Source organism: Emiliania huxleyi (genome assembly GCF_000372725.1).
Source record: "Emiliania huxleyi CCMP1516 unplaced genomic scaffold EMIHUscaffold_589, whole genome shotgun sequence".
Taxonomy (NCBI): Eukaryota; Haptophyta; order Isochrysidales; family Noelaerhabdaceae; genus Emiliania; species Emiliania huxleyi.
In genome coordinates this window covers 13,781-28,766 of record NW_005197580.1, presented here as the reverse complement: position 1 = coordinate 28,766, position 14,986 = coordinate 13,781, and the positions used below count along the sequence as shown (strand labels likewise).

At 66.0% G+C, this 14,986-nt stretch overlaps 3 protein-coding genes across 3 annotated transcripts; 1 reads left to right on the top strand and 2 right to left on the bottom strand.

The window, feature by feature from the left end:
• Window positions 1-146: 146 nt before the first annotated feature.
• On the bottom strand, window positions 147-2,746 carry EMIHUDRAFT_459699 (hypothetical protein; the record flags this gene model as incomplete). The annotated part of the gene is made up of 6 exons (XM_005764601.1): window positions 1,943-2,746; window positions 1,870-1,898; window positions 1,732-1,800; window positions 1,275-1,463; window positions 643-970; window positions 147-554 (listed from the first exon to the last, which is right to left on the bottom strand). Coding segments are annotated over exons 1-6 (1,680 nt in total), but the record flags the coding sequence as incomplete, so codon positions are not given.
• Window positions 2,747-5,820: 3,074 nt separating this feature from the next.
• On the bottom strand, window positions 5,821-7,923 carry EMIHUDRAFT_120183 (hypothetical protein; the record flags this gene model as incomplete). The annotated part of the gene is made up of 3 exons (XM_005764600.1): window positions 5,821-6,369; window positions 6,698-6,755; window positions 7,691-7,923. The coding sequence occupies 3 exons, from the start codon at window positions 7,921-7,923 to the stop codon at window positions 5,821-5,823; spliced, it is 840 nt and encodes a 279-aa protein (XP_005764657.1).
• Window positions 7,924-13,963: 6,040 nt separating this feature from the next.
• EMIHUDRAFT_247579 (hypothetical protein) lies at window positions 13,964-14,624 on the top strand (the record flags this gene model as incomplete). The annotated part of the gene is made up of 2 exons (XM_005764599.1): window positions 13,964-13,993; window positions 14,346-14,624. 2 exons carry the CDS (start codon window positions 13,964-13,966, stop codon window positions 14,622-14,624), a joined length of 309 nt encoding a protein of 102 aa, XP_005764656.1.
• Between the last annotated feature and the right edge of the window lie 362 nt (window positions 14,625-14,986).

Sequence of the window (14,986 nt, the reverse complement as noted above, 5' to 3'; positions counted from 1 at the left end):
CAGAGGCGGCGGGTAGGAGGGCGGCGGGGGCGAGGGCGAGGGAGAGGGCGAGGGAGAGGGCGAGAGCGAGGGCGGGGGGCGGGGGGCGGGGGGGGGGGGGGGCGGGGGGTGGGGGGTGGGGAGGGCGGCGGCAAGGGCGCCTGCACCCGCCTTGAGGCCCCGCGCCACCGACTCCTCGACGCTCGGGAATCGGAAGCCGCCTTGCAAAATGCTCTCTGCCTTCTCCGCCGTCGGGGCGGGGTACACACGCAACGTCTGCACCGCAGCTGACGCCTCCAGGCCGGTGTCTGCGTCGGCGTCGGGGGGGGTTGACACGGGCGCTTCGCCGGTGGCAGCGGCGGCATCGGCTGCTGCGGCGCACCCGGCCTCAACGCTTCCCTCGGCGAAGCCGAGCGTCCACCAGCGCTCCCCCTCCCGCTGCCCCGGCTGAGACTGAAGCTCGAGCGGCTGCGTCAGCGTGACGGCCACGCGGCGGCCGTACAGCGGTCCGTCGAGACACATGGTGTGGTACTCACCGCGCTCACCGCCCAAGTCGAGCGGCTTGACCTGCTCGCCTAGGGTTCGGGTACCGTGGGGGGTAGGGGATGGGTGCGGTACCGTGGGGGTAGGGGACCGACCCCTCCAGGTAGCGCTCGCCGGAACCCGCCGCGGCCGGAGCCTCCGGCTGCGCCGCCAGCGTCTCGAGCTCGTAGACGGCCGCCGCGTCGAGCTGACGCCCCACCCAGCCGGCTTCGAACCATGGGCTCTTGACGCAGGAAAAGAAGACGAGGAAACGCTCGGCGAGCAGCCGCCGCAGGAGGCTCGCGCGCTCCGCCTGCCAGAGCGGCAAGAAGGCGCGCACGCCCGCGGCCTCCGCGCACTCCTCGATCCAGTTGCGCGCCATCGTGCCAACCAAGTCCATGTCGCCGGTCGCGAGGACGCGCACGCCGTGCTGCTCGCGCAGCCGGCGGATGCCGCGCACATAGGCTTCCTAAGGTAGCGAGGGGAGGCAAGGGTGCGGCGGTGCAGGCTTCCTAAGGTAGCGAGGGGAGGCAAGGGTGCGGCGGTGCAGGCTTCCTAAGGTAGCGAGGGGAGGCAAGGGTGCGGCGGTGAGCGTGCGTGCGTGGTGCGTGCGTGTGAGTGCGTGTATGAGTGCGTGTGCGTGCGTGTGCGTGTGCGTGTGCGTGTGCGTGTGCGTGTGCGTGTGCGTGTGCGTGTGCGTGTGCGTGTGCGTGTGCGTGTGAGTGTGGTGGGAGGGGCTCCTTGTACGAGGGAGGGTCGCGAGGGATGACGACGTGCAGGAGCGGCAGCCCGAGGCTCGCCGCCTGCGCCTCCATCAAACACAGCGGGTGCGCGCGGAAGACGGCGCCCTCCGGCCGAAAGACGACGAGCGCCGCCACGCGGAGCGACGCGTCCCGCCACGCCGCCAGTAGCGCGAGGTTGCAGTCCTTGCCGCCCGTCCAAGACACGGCACAGCACTCCGCCTGCGAACAGCACGCGGGAGGGTGTCCCCCGCCGGCGGAGTGCCTTGGGTTGCGTGTCTGCGAGTCGCTCGAAGGTGTCTCTCCGCCCCTGCGTCACGCCACACACCGACTCCAGTCACTGGCCAGACTGTGTCTCCGAAACCCTCCCCTACCCCCCCCCCCCCCCAGTACCCGAACCCTGACGCAACCTGGCCAGACCGTGTCTCGCGTCTCTCTCGTCTCTCGCGTCTCTCTCGTCTCTCTCTCTCTCCTCCGCCTGCGGCCCCACCGCCTGGTCCTCTCGCCGCCTCGGCCCGGCGCAAGGCGTGGGCGTGGCCTCCGCAATCACCAGCTCGACCTACGGGACATGTCATAGAGGTGTCCTGGACATGTCCTGGACATGTCCGACCGCAATCACAAGCTCGACCGACTTGTCCGAGCGCACGTCGCCGTCGCCTACAAGAGGAACCCAAGGGCAGCTCGGGAACCGGCTCCGCGACCTTGTCCGCAGCGCTCGCCGCCGCTGCCGCCCTCGGTCCGCCGGTGCTCATACCCGTACGCCGCCAGCGCGTGGCGCGAGCCGAGAGAGCCGTCGCGGAAGCGCTTGCGCGCCCGCCACTCGGGCTGGGGCGGGACGGGCACGCCTGCTCGCCCACCCAGCGGCGGCGCCGCCACGTGCCTGCCGTCCACAATTTCGAGCCCGAGCCGGCGGCAGTGGTCGTCCACCCGCCAGGAAGCGCGCTGGTTGCCGCACAGCGTGAGGTGTATCAGGCCGCCGGGCGCAAGCAGCGACTTGGCCGAGGCGAGGAAGTGGCCGATCAGGGCGATGTGCCGCCGCGCGTGCTCCTCCACGCTCAGGAGGTCAGAGAGGCCCAGGTGAGGGTGGCAAAAAACGACGTGGTCCTGCGACGAGCCGAGCGTGGCCGCCTCGAGGGCGGTCGCATCCACGCCGTGCGCGACTCGAGCGCCGCGTTCACTGAGCTCGGCCGATATGGCCGCGGCGCCGGCGTAGGTACGCTCGAGCTCCACATGCGAGCAGAGCGTGCTGCCGAGCAGATGCAGCCGATCACCAAAGGCTCTGGCCAGAGCGAGCGAGCAGGACATGTCGCCGTCGCCAACGGTGAGGACGCGACGGCGGTTGGCCATCGCAATTCGCATCCTACACGTATGGGCCGTCCATCCAGAGTATCGACCTCTGGCTAGTCACGTAGTCAGCCGGCCACTGGATGGCACCATAAAGTACTCGTCAACTCGAGCTGGTCTCTCCGCAAGGCCTCCCGACCGCGTCGAATTCATCGACGCAGGCTCTCTCGGCTACGGGACCGGCCCCAGCTTCGGCTGAGGTTGACAAGCTCCCGAGCCCAAATCACAGTGAGCACTTGTGCGCGTCGTGATTTCTTGTTGGTTTTCAAAAATCTCTCTCTCCGACTTATTGTGCGGGGAGGGTCGGTGAGGCTGAGTAAGGGGAAGAAAAGAATTTCAAGGTGCTGGGTGCGCTTCTTAGCTCCCCGGCCCTGGATGTGAGGCTGCCAACTGCACTCCAAGTGCTCCAAGCGCAGCCTTACTCTCTCGGCAAGAATCCTGCTCGTGCACGTGGGGACCCTGTCCTCCTCCCATACACACACACACACAACTCCTCCTCCCATCCCTCGCGGACTCAGGGCCGGTGCTTTGACGCAGTATATTGTACTTCGAGGTAGTATGAACTCAGAACGGCCCCCCGAGAGCGCCTCTTCGACGCCCACGGGTCCCGGGGGGTCGGAGGGGTTGCGAGAAGGCCTTGGCTATTTTTTGTTTGAATTCTGGAGGCCGTTCAAACATGTAACGCCGTTCCACGTGCCCGTCCACAGCACGGACAACATGCTAGCCCAGCAGGCCGCTCCCACCGCCGCCCGCGGCGGAGGCAAGGCGGCAAAGGGTGGCAAGGGCGGCGGCAAGGGCGCTGGCAAGGGTGGTGGCCGTGTGGCGCACCAGACCCGCTTTGCGCCGCCGCCCTCAACGCCCGATACTCGGTTGAGCCGGCGGAGCGACGGCGGCAGAGTTGCGGCCGCCGGCGACCTCACACGGCGTCGAGCGCCGTAGAGACGGCCCCGAGAGCCGCCGCCAGGTGTGCCACGACCGCGGTCGCGAGGCTCGTGGCGATAGATGCGCCAGACCCGCTTGCGCCGCCGCCCTCAACGCCCGATACTCGGTCAGAGCCGGCGGAGCGACGGCGGCGGAGTTGCGGCCGCCGGCGACCTCACACGGCGTCGAGCGCCGTAGAGACGGCCTCGAGAGCCGCCGCCAGGTGTGCCACGACCGCGGTCGCGAGGCTCGTGGCGATAGATGCGCCAGACCCGCTTGCGCCGCCGCCCTCAACGCCCGATACTCGGTCAGAGCCGGCGGAGCGACGGCGGCGGAGTTGCGGCCGCCGGCGACCTTCCCCTCGACCACGCCGCCGACCCGTCGACAAGCACACGCGGACTGCCATCGAGAAGAAGGAGAAGGATGGCGGCGCATCCGGAGCCCGCGGGCGCAGCGGGCGCGGGTCCGGGCGCGGGCGGGCGCGCGGGAACCCCGCCAGCGGAGGCGACAATGCCTCTGGCGGCTCTGCAGGCGGCGCGCGGCGCGCCCCTCGCCGGTCTCCCGCACGCTCCTGAGGGCCGAGAGGGCCGAGAGGCGGGGTCGGTGACCCGGGGGCATGGGCGGTGCGGCCCGCGCCGCGCGCGGGCGCGTGGCAGCCCGTGAGGGCCGAGATCGGGTCCGTACTTCGACGTAGTATGGGCCCCCGGCGGCCCTCTACAGCAGCGGCGAAGTGAGCGTGTTTGTGGTGTTGGTGTGGCGTCTGAGCTTGGATCTGTGACTAAAGCCGGTTACCACTGATGGATCCCCACCCGAATAACACACAGTGAGCGCCCCAGCGCTTCACTACGCCCTCCGCGCGAAATCGCTAGTGGTGCTTTGTGGTAGTATATTGTACTTTTGAGTAGTATGGGTACGGTTCCCGAGACCGCTCGTTTGGAGCACTTGGAGCACTTGGAGTGCAGTCAGTAACCTCACGTTTGGGTTGTCTCTTACTGTAGAGGAAATCTCTTTCATTCACAATCGCATAAATTTCGCAACCGCGATACCACCACGAGATCCGTGGCTTTTGGGCGCACCTCTGGTGGTGTTGCGCGCTCTGCGCGGCGCCACCGGCGGCGCGTCGGAGTGGCGGCCGCCACTCGCGTGGTGCCAAGAGGTTCTCCGGAACTCTTACGCGCACCACGGCGGCCGCCTTCAACTCCCCGAGCGGGGCCCTAGGACCAAGGGCGCGCTCGGCAAATTCCTGCGCTTTGCGCAGGGTCACAACCCCTGGGCCAGTTGTTGGTGGAACCACCTCAAGGCCAGCGCGCATGCGCGGGCGATGGACTGACTCCAGCAGCTCAAGGGCTCGCGCTCTCCTCACCGCCGCGCGCGCGTTGCAGCAGGAGTGCCGCAAACCGCAATGCGGCATTGTGCGACTACCGCATCGTGCCGCAGCTGCACCGCTTCTCCTCGGACATCATCGTGAACTCGGTGGTCCGCTGCGAGGACGCGGTCAGCACCGCGCCGGATCTCTTCTGAGAGCCGGCGCGGATCGCGGATGCGGCTTGAAGGCTCTGCCGGCGGATCTGTGGCCTGGCGCCTGCCAGACTGCGGGTCCAAACACCCCGGCGCTCGCGCGCGCCACCGCCCCCGGCGCGGGTTGGGATATCAGTTCGTGAGTCCTGTGTCCTGTCCCTGTGCCCCACCTTCTTCTCCTGTGTCGGTCCCTGAGAACCCCACTATACAGCGCCACCTCGTGAGCTGTTCTGTGAGCTGTGTGCTGTGTGTCCAGCAGTCCGGACCCAGTGCTACGGCCGGTGACAGCGTGCCTCGTGTCGGCTCCCGAGCCAATTGTGTGCAGCGTGTGTGTGCGTGTGGGCCCCTCCTCCATGCTTGGAGGTGTGTAAGACTGATACTGATACCACCACGCGCGCTTTCCTCGACGCGCGCACAGCCCCTCCGCGCGGTGCAGGCGTCCGCGCTTCGTCAGGCTTCGGCAGGATTTCGGCCTACGGCAGGCTTCGGCAGGCTGCGCGACAGCAGGACTTCCGCAGGACTTCCGCAGGACTTCCGCAGGACTTCCGCAGGACTTCCGCCACAGGACTTTGCCAGACGCCAAGCATGCCTCTCCCGAGTGCAGGTGGTCGAGAGGGATTGGGCGGCCGAGGGAGCGAAGGTGGTCGAGACAGCGCAGGTGGCTGAGCGCGCCGGTCACCTTTCATCGCCGGGGCCGGGCTCGGTCGGGGCTGCGGGCTTGCCTCGCTCTAAAACAGGAGGCCAAAGCAGTCTGTCCGCGTGTATCTCTCTACTCGCACAGAGAGGAACCACCTCATCAGGAGCAGCCGCACGGGCACAGCCAGCATCCGGGGCTCAGCTTGCACGTCACCCGCACCCGGCCGCGAATCGCGCCGTCGAAGACGTACACGAAGCCGCTCTCGGGCGAGCCCTCTACGAACGTCTGCAGCACCAGCTCGCCGGGAAAGGCGCCGCCGAAGCTGCTGCCATTCTCCACGAAACGCCTCCTCTCGTCCACATACGCCACGATCGGATCGCCGACCGTCGAGGCCGACGGCCCGGCGGCGCACGGACCAAAGGTCTCGAGATATTCGGTTGTGAGGAGGCGGTACGCCACCCGCCCAAGAACCGGCAGCAGCACGTACTTGACGAGCGTGTTGTAGGCGGAGCACCGCTCCAACCGGAATTCGGTGATGTAGAGGTCGCGGCTGCCATTGCGCGCGTACTCCAGCGGCGACCAAGCGTTGTTGCGGAACAGATGCTCGCCGGCAGCGCCGCGGCTCACGGTCACGCCGAAAGCCTTTTCGGCAGCCGCGATCGTGGTGTCGGTCGTGTCGCTCGTGGTGTTGACGCCGTCGCCCGCAAGCTGCAGTGGGGCCGCCATATGTGTATGATCGCAGCGGCCCGGGCAGCGGCCAGCCTGTACACCGCCCGCCCGAGGCGCTCCGCTGGGCTTCCTAGAGAAACGACGTGTGAAGCTCGAGGCGTCCAGAAAAAGAAATATAGTTTTCCTGCCGCTCATAAAATCGTTGGGTCGCTTCAGTTCACGAAGTCCCCCCGTGGGCCGACCCTCCGATTTTATTAGAAGAGAACAAAGGGAGTGAATATCGGATTGTCTTTCTTTGTTGCCGGTGGCAGCGCGAGAAAAAAGGGGGCGTGAGGCTTATGACTGCACTCCAAGTGCTCCAACACACCTCCTTGTACAACCACCACCTCGCAACATCTCTCTCCACCGGCTCGCACCTCTCGCACCTCGTCCTCGACAAGGACTACATCAAGGAGACAGCGAACCCATCCAGCCGCGCCGACGCCATCGGCGCCACCGCCTCCCACGAATTGGCAGCCGGATCGTACCGCTCGACCGAGCTGAGGGAGGCGCCGTTGTGGTTGTGCCCACCAACAGCGTACAGCTTGCCGTCGAGCGCCGCCGCGGCCAGGGTCGTCCTCACTGTAGTCATCGGCGCCACCGCCTCCCACGCGTTCGTCACGGGATCGTACCGCTCCACCGAGCTGAGGACGCTGTCGTGACCACGCCCGCCCACCGCATACAGCTTGCCGTCGAGCACCGCCACGCCGAAATCAGTTCGCGCCGCCGCCATCGGAGCCACAGCCTCCCACGCATCCAGCGCCGGGTCATACCGCTCCACCGAGCTGAGGCGGCCACCGCCGTGCCCGCCCACCGCGTACAACTTGCCGTCGAGCACCGCCACGGCGTGAGCATACCGCGCCGTTGCCATCGGCGCCACAGCCTCCCACGCATCCAACGCCGGGTCGTACCCCTCCACGGAGCTGAGGAAGTCGTCGTCGTTGTTGAAGCCGCCCACAGCGTACAGCTTGCCGTCGAGCACCGCCACACCATGGTCGCTCCGCGCCTCCGCCATCGGCGCCACCGCCTCCCACGCATCCAGCGCCGAATCATACCGCTCCACCGAGCTGAGGGCGCCGTCGTCGTCATTCTCGCCGCCCGCCGCGTAGAGCTTGCCATCGAGTACCGCCATGCGCGCTACCGTGCATGCCGACGCGGCATCGGCGCCACAGCCTCCTCCTCCCACTCATTCGTTGACGGGTAGAACCGCTCCAGCGAGTTGAGCGACTCGCCACCGCTGCCGAAGCCGCCAATCACGAGCATGCGCGGCCTCTCGCGCTTCGGCAGCGTCTCCTTCCAGCCGCGGCGCCACGCGCGGCACGTCCCCTTGACGGCGTGCTCCGTGGTCGGCAGCTGGGCGAGGATGTGCGGGGCGAGGTCCGGCGAGAGGAGGACCTCGGAGAGCACCCACTCAGGCTGCTCCACGAGCCGTGCAGCGTGCTCCTCCGCCACGCGCAGCGCGGCGGCGCTCGCGCCCGCCTGCGCCTCGATGATGGCGCACAGCTGCGCTGGCGAGAGGCCCGCGACGCGGGCGCCGATGCGGTGGGAGGCCATCGGTGTGGCGTGCTGGGTTTGCGCGGGAGTTTTGGTGGTTCTCGAGGTTCTCGAGGTGGATATCCTTTGGCCGCGTTGGGTAGCGAGGATTGGTGTAACCCGAGCCACGGAGGCGTGTTTTCTGACGGCCGACCGTCAGTGCACGGAGTTGCCCCTTCTCCGACTGCCCCGGCTAGTTCCCCAGGCTCGCCGGGTTTCCCCTACGTCACCCAGGACCTAGCGCGGGTGGGTTGGAGGGGGCTCGCCCCGTTCCTCCCCATCGGGCCGCGTGAGCGGCCACGCCTCGCAGATTCGTTTCCGCGCCTGGGTCAGGCGCGCGGGGCATCCCCCGGGTCGCTCGACCAGCGGTCCGAAGAGTGGCCGCTATGCGAGGGAAAGAGCGGGGCCCTCGACGCCTCAGTCCGGCCCTCCGAGGGGGGAAGGGAAGTGCGGGGTCCCCACGGGCGCCTCAGTTCGGCCCTCCCGAGGGGGGGAGGGGAGCAAGGGTGTGGGGGGATCGGGGCGGTGGGGAGGGGTCTCGGGTTTCATGTGGCTAAGACTTGCCTTTCGGGGAGGGGCCTCCGTTGGAAGGCGCGCATGCAGCCCTACGTCTTCCCCTCCTCCCCAGAGGCAGCGAGTAGGCAGCGAGTGGAGGACTCGAGCGCCTATATGAAGGTATGTGAGATGGTGATGGGAATGGGTGGTCGGGCGGGCGGGCGGGCGGGCGGGCGGGCGGGCGGGCGGGCAAGCAAGCGGGGAGCGGCGGGCGGGCGGGGCGGAGCGGGCGGGCAGGGTTATCGGGGGAATCGTGTCCACAATCAGCGGCAGCGGAGCAGCAGCCGCAGCAGCAGCTGCTGCAGCAGCAAGCAGCAGCCAGATTGCTGCCGTTGTCTGCGCCGCGATCCGCCGCCGCGCCGCCGCGCCGCCGCCGCCTGCGCTCGCCGCCGCCTCGTAGACGACTCCTCTCGCGCTCGGAGAGCCGCGCAGCGGGCCGCGAGGTTGTGGTCAGAGAGCAGCAGGGTTGAGATCCACAAAATCGGCCAAATTTGAGGTTGCTCGAGAGAGCCTGGAAATGGTCCCGCGCCGTTGCCCCGGTGCCGGCGCATCACGTCTCAGCCGCGATGGGCCGGTTCCGCCGCGTAGTCGAGCAGCAGGAGCTCGGAGGCAACTTTGTCGACAAACTGGTCGAGCCAAAAATCAGCGAGGAAGCGGCACCGGCGGCACGCCGGGACGAATCCGGACTGATCACATTGTTCGGCACCGCGGCGGCGAGCCGCCGCGAGCCCACAGGAGAGCTGGGCGCCGCGGCACCAGACCGCGCCGCCAGCGAGGCGAGAGCTGCAGCCGACCGGCCGTTTTGGTGGGAGTTTTTTTCTCTCATCCCTCCCTTGGGTTGTCCGTGTTCTTTTTTTCCCGTGAGTTGTCTGTTTTCTATCAAACACTTCCTTGAGCTCAACCACAAAGCCCACCCTCGCACCTCCTCTTGCAACGGCGTAACCAGGGCGTAACTACATCAAGGCAGCGAAGCCATTCGCCCGCACCGCCGCCAGCGGAGCCACCGCCTCCCACGCATTCAGCGCCGGGTCGTACCGCTCCACTGAGCTGAGGAGGCCGGCATCCAGTCCGCCCACCGCGTACAGCTTGCCATCGAGCACCGCCACGGCGTGATAGTTCCGCGCCTCTGCCATCGGCACCACCGCCTCCCACGCGTCTGTCGCCGCGTCGTACCGCTCGACTGAGCTGAGGGCGACGATGTCGTCGTCGGCGTTGTAGCCTCCCACAGCATAGAGCTTGCCGTCGAGCACCGCCGTGCCGGGCCTGCTCCGCTCCTCCCCCATCGGCGCCACCGCCTCCCACGCATTCGTCGCCGGATCGTACCGCTCGACCGAGCTGAGGAGGCCGTCATCTTCATTGCCGCCGCCCACAACGTATAGCTTTCCGTCAAGCACCGCGACGGCGTGATTCTCGCGTGGTGTCGCCATCGGCGCCACCGCCTCCCACGCGTTCAACGCCGGGTCGTACCGCTCCACCGAGCTGAGGTAGCTGTCGTCGCCGTTGTAGCCTCCGACAGCGTACAGCTTGCCGTCGAGCACCGCCATGGCGTGACCCTCGTGTGGCGTCCCCATCGGCGCCACCGCCTCCCACGCTTTCGTAGCAAAGTCGTACCGCTCCACCAGATTGGAAGTTGCGCGGTCGTCCTCATCATCCTGGCCGCCCGCCGCGTAGAGCTTGCCATCGAGCACCGCCGCGCCGACATACGTGCGTGCCGAAAGCATCGGTGCCACCGCCTCCCCCTCCCACTCATTCGTTGACGGGTCGTACCGATCCAGCGAGCTGACAAAAGCGCCACCGTTGCCTTGGCCGCCGACCACTAGCATGCGCGGCCTCTCGCGCTTCGGCAGCGTCTCCTTCCAGCCGCGGCGCCACGCGCGGCACGTCCCCTTGATGGCGTGCTCCGTGGTCGGCAGCTGGGCGAGGATGTGCGGGGCGAGGTCCGGCGAGAGGAGGACCTCGGAGAGCACCCACTCGGGCTGCTCCACGAGCCGTGCAGCGTGCTCCTCCGCCACGCGCAGCGCGGCGTCGCTCGCGCCCGCCTGCGCCTCGATGATGGCGCACAGCTGCGCTGGCGAGAGGCCCGCGACGCGCGCGCCGATGCGGTGGGAGGCCATGTCTAGGGCCGCGCGGTTTCTTTTTCTTCAAAAAATAAAACTACTACGAGATGGGTAAAAAGGAACAGGTCCCCGCCCTTTTCTACGCTCATCCGGACCAGTTTCTTTTCGCACGAGAACACACAATCTGTGTGTGTGTGTGTGTGTGTGTGACAAGGACTACATCAAGGAGGCAGCGAACCCATCCATCCGCGCCGACGCCATCGGCGCCACCACCGCCTCCCACACGTTGGTTGTCGAATCGTACCGCTCCACCGAGCTGAGGGTGCCATCGTCGCCGTCGGGAGAGAGAGAGAGAATTCTTGATACGAAACCACGACGACACACACCAGTCGACTCGCATCGGTTGCCTCCATGAACGGCGGAGCTATTCTCGCGTCCACACCACACCTGGCTCCAACGTGGACACGCCCATAGCTGGGGACACTACAAGGTCACGCATGGCATCAGAAGTTTTATCTCTGGGCCCCGAAAGGCATCTCTAGCAGCGTCGTTACGCATGCGCCCTCCCCTCCTGGGCCCATACGCCTCACGTCTCGACAGAGCATAAGCCCTTGGCGTGTGACGAGACGAGTTCTTCGCCATCGCAGCGAGCAGCAAGCCACTCACCGCAGCAGCCGGAGGCATCGCCACAGCACTGTCTGTGCCGCGGTCCCGCACCCGTCGACGACGCTCCCCCCACGGAAGACCGCGCGTAGCGACGCCTTGACGATCGAGATGAGCGCGCTTGAAGCTCGCCCACCTACTGCCCCTGAGAGTTGGTTATCGAGTGGGATCAGCTCCCCCCCTTGGGATCGAAGCTTCCACGACCTCGTACCCAACATCCCAGGCGGGATCAGCGAGGGACTCTGCACCGGACACCGCCCGGGCACAGGCCCCCTACCCGTCGGACTACACCTGGACCCCTCACAGAGCAGCCCACGCACAGGTCACGCATCGGCAGATTTGACACCTGGTTCAGGCGTAGACAGCACACACTGGTCACAGTTGCATAGCCCTGCCGGGGGGGACGAGTTCGCAAGGTTAATATTAAAAGCATACAAGTGGTCACAACCACTGAGTCCTCAGTGGACGACGAGCGTCCACTGAACAGAAGAGCGTCCCCTCGACGCCTCGGTGCCTCCCACCGGTGTGAAGACCATCCGGATCTGCCCAGCGCGCCCTCCGGGCGGACTGGTCCCCGCGACAGCCCACAGTCCGCCGTCGCCAAGTTGAACCCCCTCCCCCCCCGTTCTCGTACTCCATCACGTTCCGCACCAGCCTCCTCCTTACCATCCCCAGTCCCATCCTCCACCTCCACCACATCATTGTCGCTCGTTGCCTCTGCCTCGATCTCTCGCCTCAGCGTATTTGTCACGTCTCCCTTGATGTCTCCCTCGCATCCCGCCTCCAACACGTCCACGCTCCTCTATCCCAGTTCGTCTGTCCACGCTTGGCCCCGCCCTCCGAGCTCGTCCCAACCTCTCGTCTCCCATATCCACTGTCGTCCACCCCATGAACTTGTCGATCTCCTCGCTGCCCACGCCCTCGTTCCCCATGTACTCCAGCATAAGCTCGTCGTCCTCCTCAGCATAGCTCCCTCCTCCCACCATGTCTCCTCTCGACTCCCCTCTATCGATCCCACTCTGCCCGCTGCTCCCCGCTGCCCCGCTATCGCCTTCGCTCTCCACTTCCATCTGAACTTCTCCTCTCTGCTCACCACTGACTGCCTGGTCCACTGACTGACTCATGTACTGATCGACTGATTGACTGCCTTGACCCCATCCTGAATCTGAAATCATTGCTGCTCTATCCACCCGCGCCTTCTTCTGCCCCTTCCGTCGTCCATAACGCTTCCACGTCTCCACCTCCTCCTCGCATCCGCTCGAGTCTGATTCCGAAATCTGTATTTCTTCGCTCTGATCCGCCTCCGCTCGCCTCCTCTCCTCTCTCACCCGCCGATTGCTCTCCTCCAACGACCACTGAATCGCCTTCTCCTCCCGTTCCTCGCTCTGACACAGCCATTTCTCCACCCTTCCAGTCCCCTCTCCACTCATATAGCGTCCGTCCAACCCGCTCACCATGTGCTTTTGCACTTCCGCATCCCGAATTGCATCCACCCTCTGTCCGCCCACAAAGCATCGCCACCCAAAAAACCTGGTTTGTGGACCTCCCGCACCTGTCCTGACAGTCCTGACAGAGTCCTGACAGAGTCCTGACAGAGTCCTGACAGAGTCCTGACAGAGTCCTGGCGGGGTCCTGACGGCGCACGGTCTTCACAGTGCTCACAAGTGCCTCCGACGAGACCTCCACCTTCCTTCACTGCAACCCTCCTTCCCCTCCCCCCCAGCAGTGAATGATAGACGCCCAGCCCCCCTTTCGACCGTGCGCGCCCTCTGCGGAATCGTCCTGATGGGGCAGTCCTGACGCAAACTTGAGAGTCCTGACAAGCAAACTTGAGAGTCCTGACAAGCAAACTTGAGAGTCCTGACAGAAACTTGAGAGTCCTGACAGAAACTTAGAGTCCTGACAGAAACTTAGAGTCCTGACAGACAAAAGAAATCACGCTCACTCTCGCGCCACTCGGCTCGACCATGAAAGCGCACAAGCAAGAGAGGCGCGGCCATGGTGCAGGCAACGTTACAGCCGGCAACGTGCAAGAAGGCAGCAAAGCTCGGCCACGACGTCCATGGCCCGCGCCCCCCCGATTTGCCACCGGCGGCCTGCAGGCCAGCGCCGAGCAGCGGACCGACTGCTGACCGACTGCTGACCGACTGCTGACCGAGGCAGCGCCCACGGCAGCGCCCACAGCAGCGCCCACGGCAGCACCCACGGCAGCACCCACGACAGCGCCCACGGCAGCGCACACGGCTTGGCTGGCCATGTCAGCCGCGCAGGGACCCTCCCGCGGGTCCAACCCGAAGCGCTCGACCGCTCGACGGCGCAAGTCGGCTGACGGAGCGAGCCGCATAGCCCTCCAGTGCTCACCGCAGGATCAGGCCCGACCGGCCCACGCTCACGGCCTGGCCTGCCTGTGGACCAGCAAACTCGTTGGCTGTACGCGAGCAAAGAGCTGCGTGGCTGGGTTGTGAGCATGCCGTCCCCGTTGCGCCCTTTCCCTCAGTGGAGGGCCGTCCCTGCCCTCGGGAGTAACTCGACTGTACACCCCTCCCTACTCTCTAGCTAAGGGCTCTGTTCACAGCGGGGGGGCAGTGGTTGTCCTGGCGGAGTCCTGGCGGAGTCCTGACAGAGTCCTGACAGAGTCCTGACGGAGTCCTGACAGAGTCCTGACGGCCTATTTTGGAGGTTTTCAACTTTGAGGTATTGTTACTATGTGAGGGTGAAATGAATGAATCAGTTCTTTGGGACAGTGCAATCCTTTTAATTATTACCTCCAACTCAAAAAAAGTCTGATGTCAAACGGACAACGGGGTCCCTTCACGGTGCGGCTGGGCTTTGGTCCGTTTACCCCACTCATAAGGCCCTTTTCTGCGCTACAATGTGCGCTCCGCGCCCCTAGCACCGCCCCGTCTCCCCCGCCGTGCCCGCGCCACATGTCACCTCGTACTCCCGCGCGCGGTTTCCCTGGTCCGCCTCCCCCCCGGCCACTCGGCTCTACGCGCCCGGCGGGCTCGGCCTCGCAACTATGCGTGTGCGGTGAGCCGCCCCACCGTCGGGCGCGATCGGCCTTTGCGGCGCACAGGATGGTACTTCCCGATTTATGTGGCGCATACCGCCCCCCCCCCAACCCTCAGCACCCTCATGGCAAGCACTACGCCAATTATTTAGTGACAGAAAAATCGGTATCTCACGGAATCCAACCAAAACCGCCGCAGGTCCGGGCGGGGCCGAAAACGGCTTTTGCTGCCAGACAGCTACAACGTCCAGAAGGTCATCGCGTGGCGGCAGAGAGCTGGGGGGATCGAGCTTCTGACCGCTTGGGAAGACTACGATGTCGATGGTTGGACGTGGGAGCCCCTCGACAACATCCCCCAGCGGTTTGTTCGGGCCTGCGGGGACAGCGGCATTGTGCACGGTGCTAAGTGCATCGCCGCTCTTAACGGAGTCGCTTAGGCGGCTCCGGTGGTGTGCCGGTGATAGTACTAGCACGCGCCAGTTCGCACCTGTGTCGAGCCTGTCGGCTGTGTGAGAGAGTTCTTTTGTTTAAATTCTACAACGCGAACCTGCACACGACGCGACGCCGGACGCCCGAGTCGACTCCATCTTCAAGCACGCTAGGGCGGCACTCGTCCGCCAATTTTATTACACGGCGAGGAGAGCACAGCAAACCGAGCGGCATACCCGGATGGCAGCCCTCGCCTGGCGGACTCGGGCCCGGTGCTTTGACGCAGCACAGTGTGCTTCGAGGTAACTCAGAACGGCCCCCCGAGCGCGCCTCTTCGACGCCCACGGGTCCCAGGGGGTCGGAGGGGTTG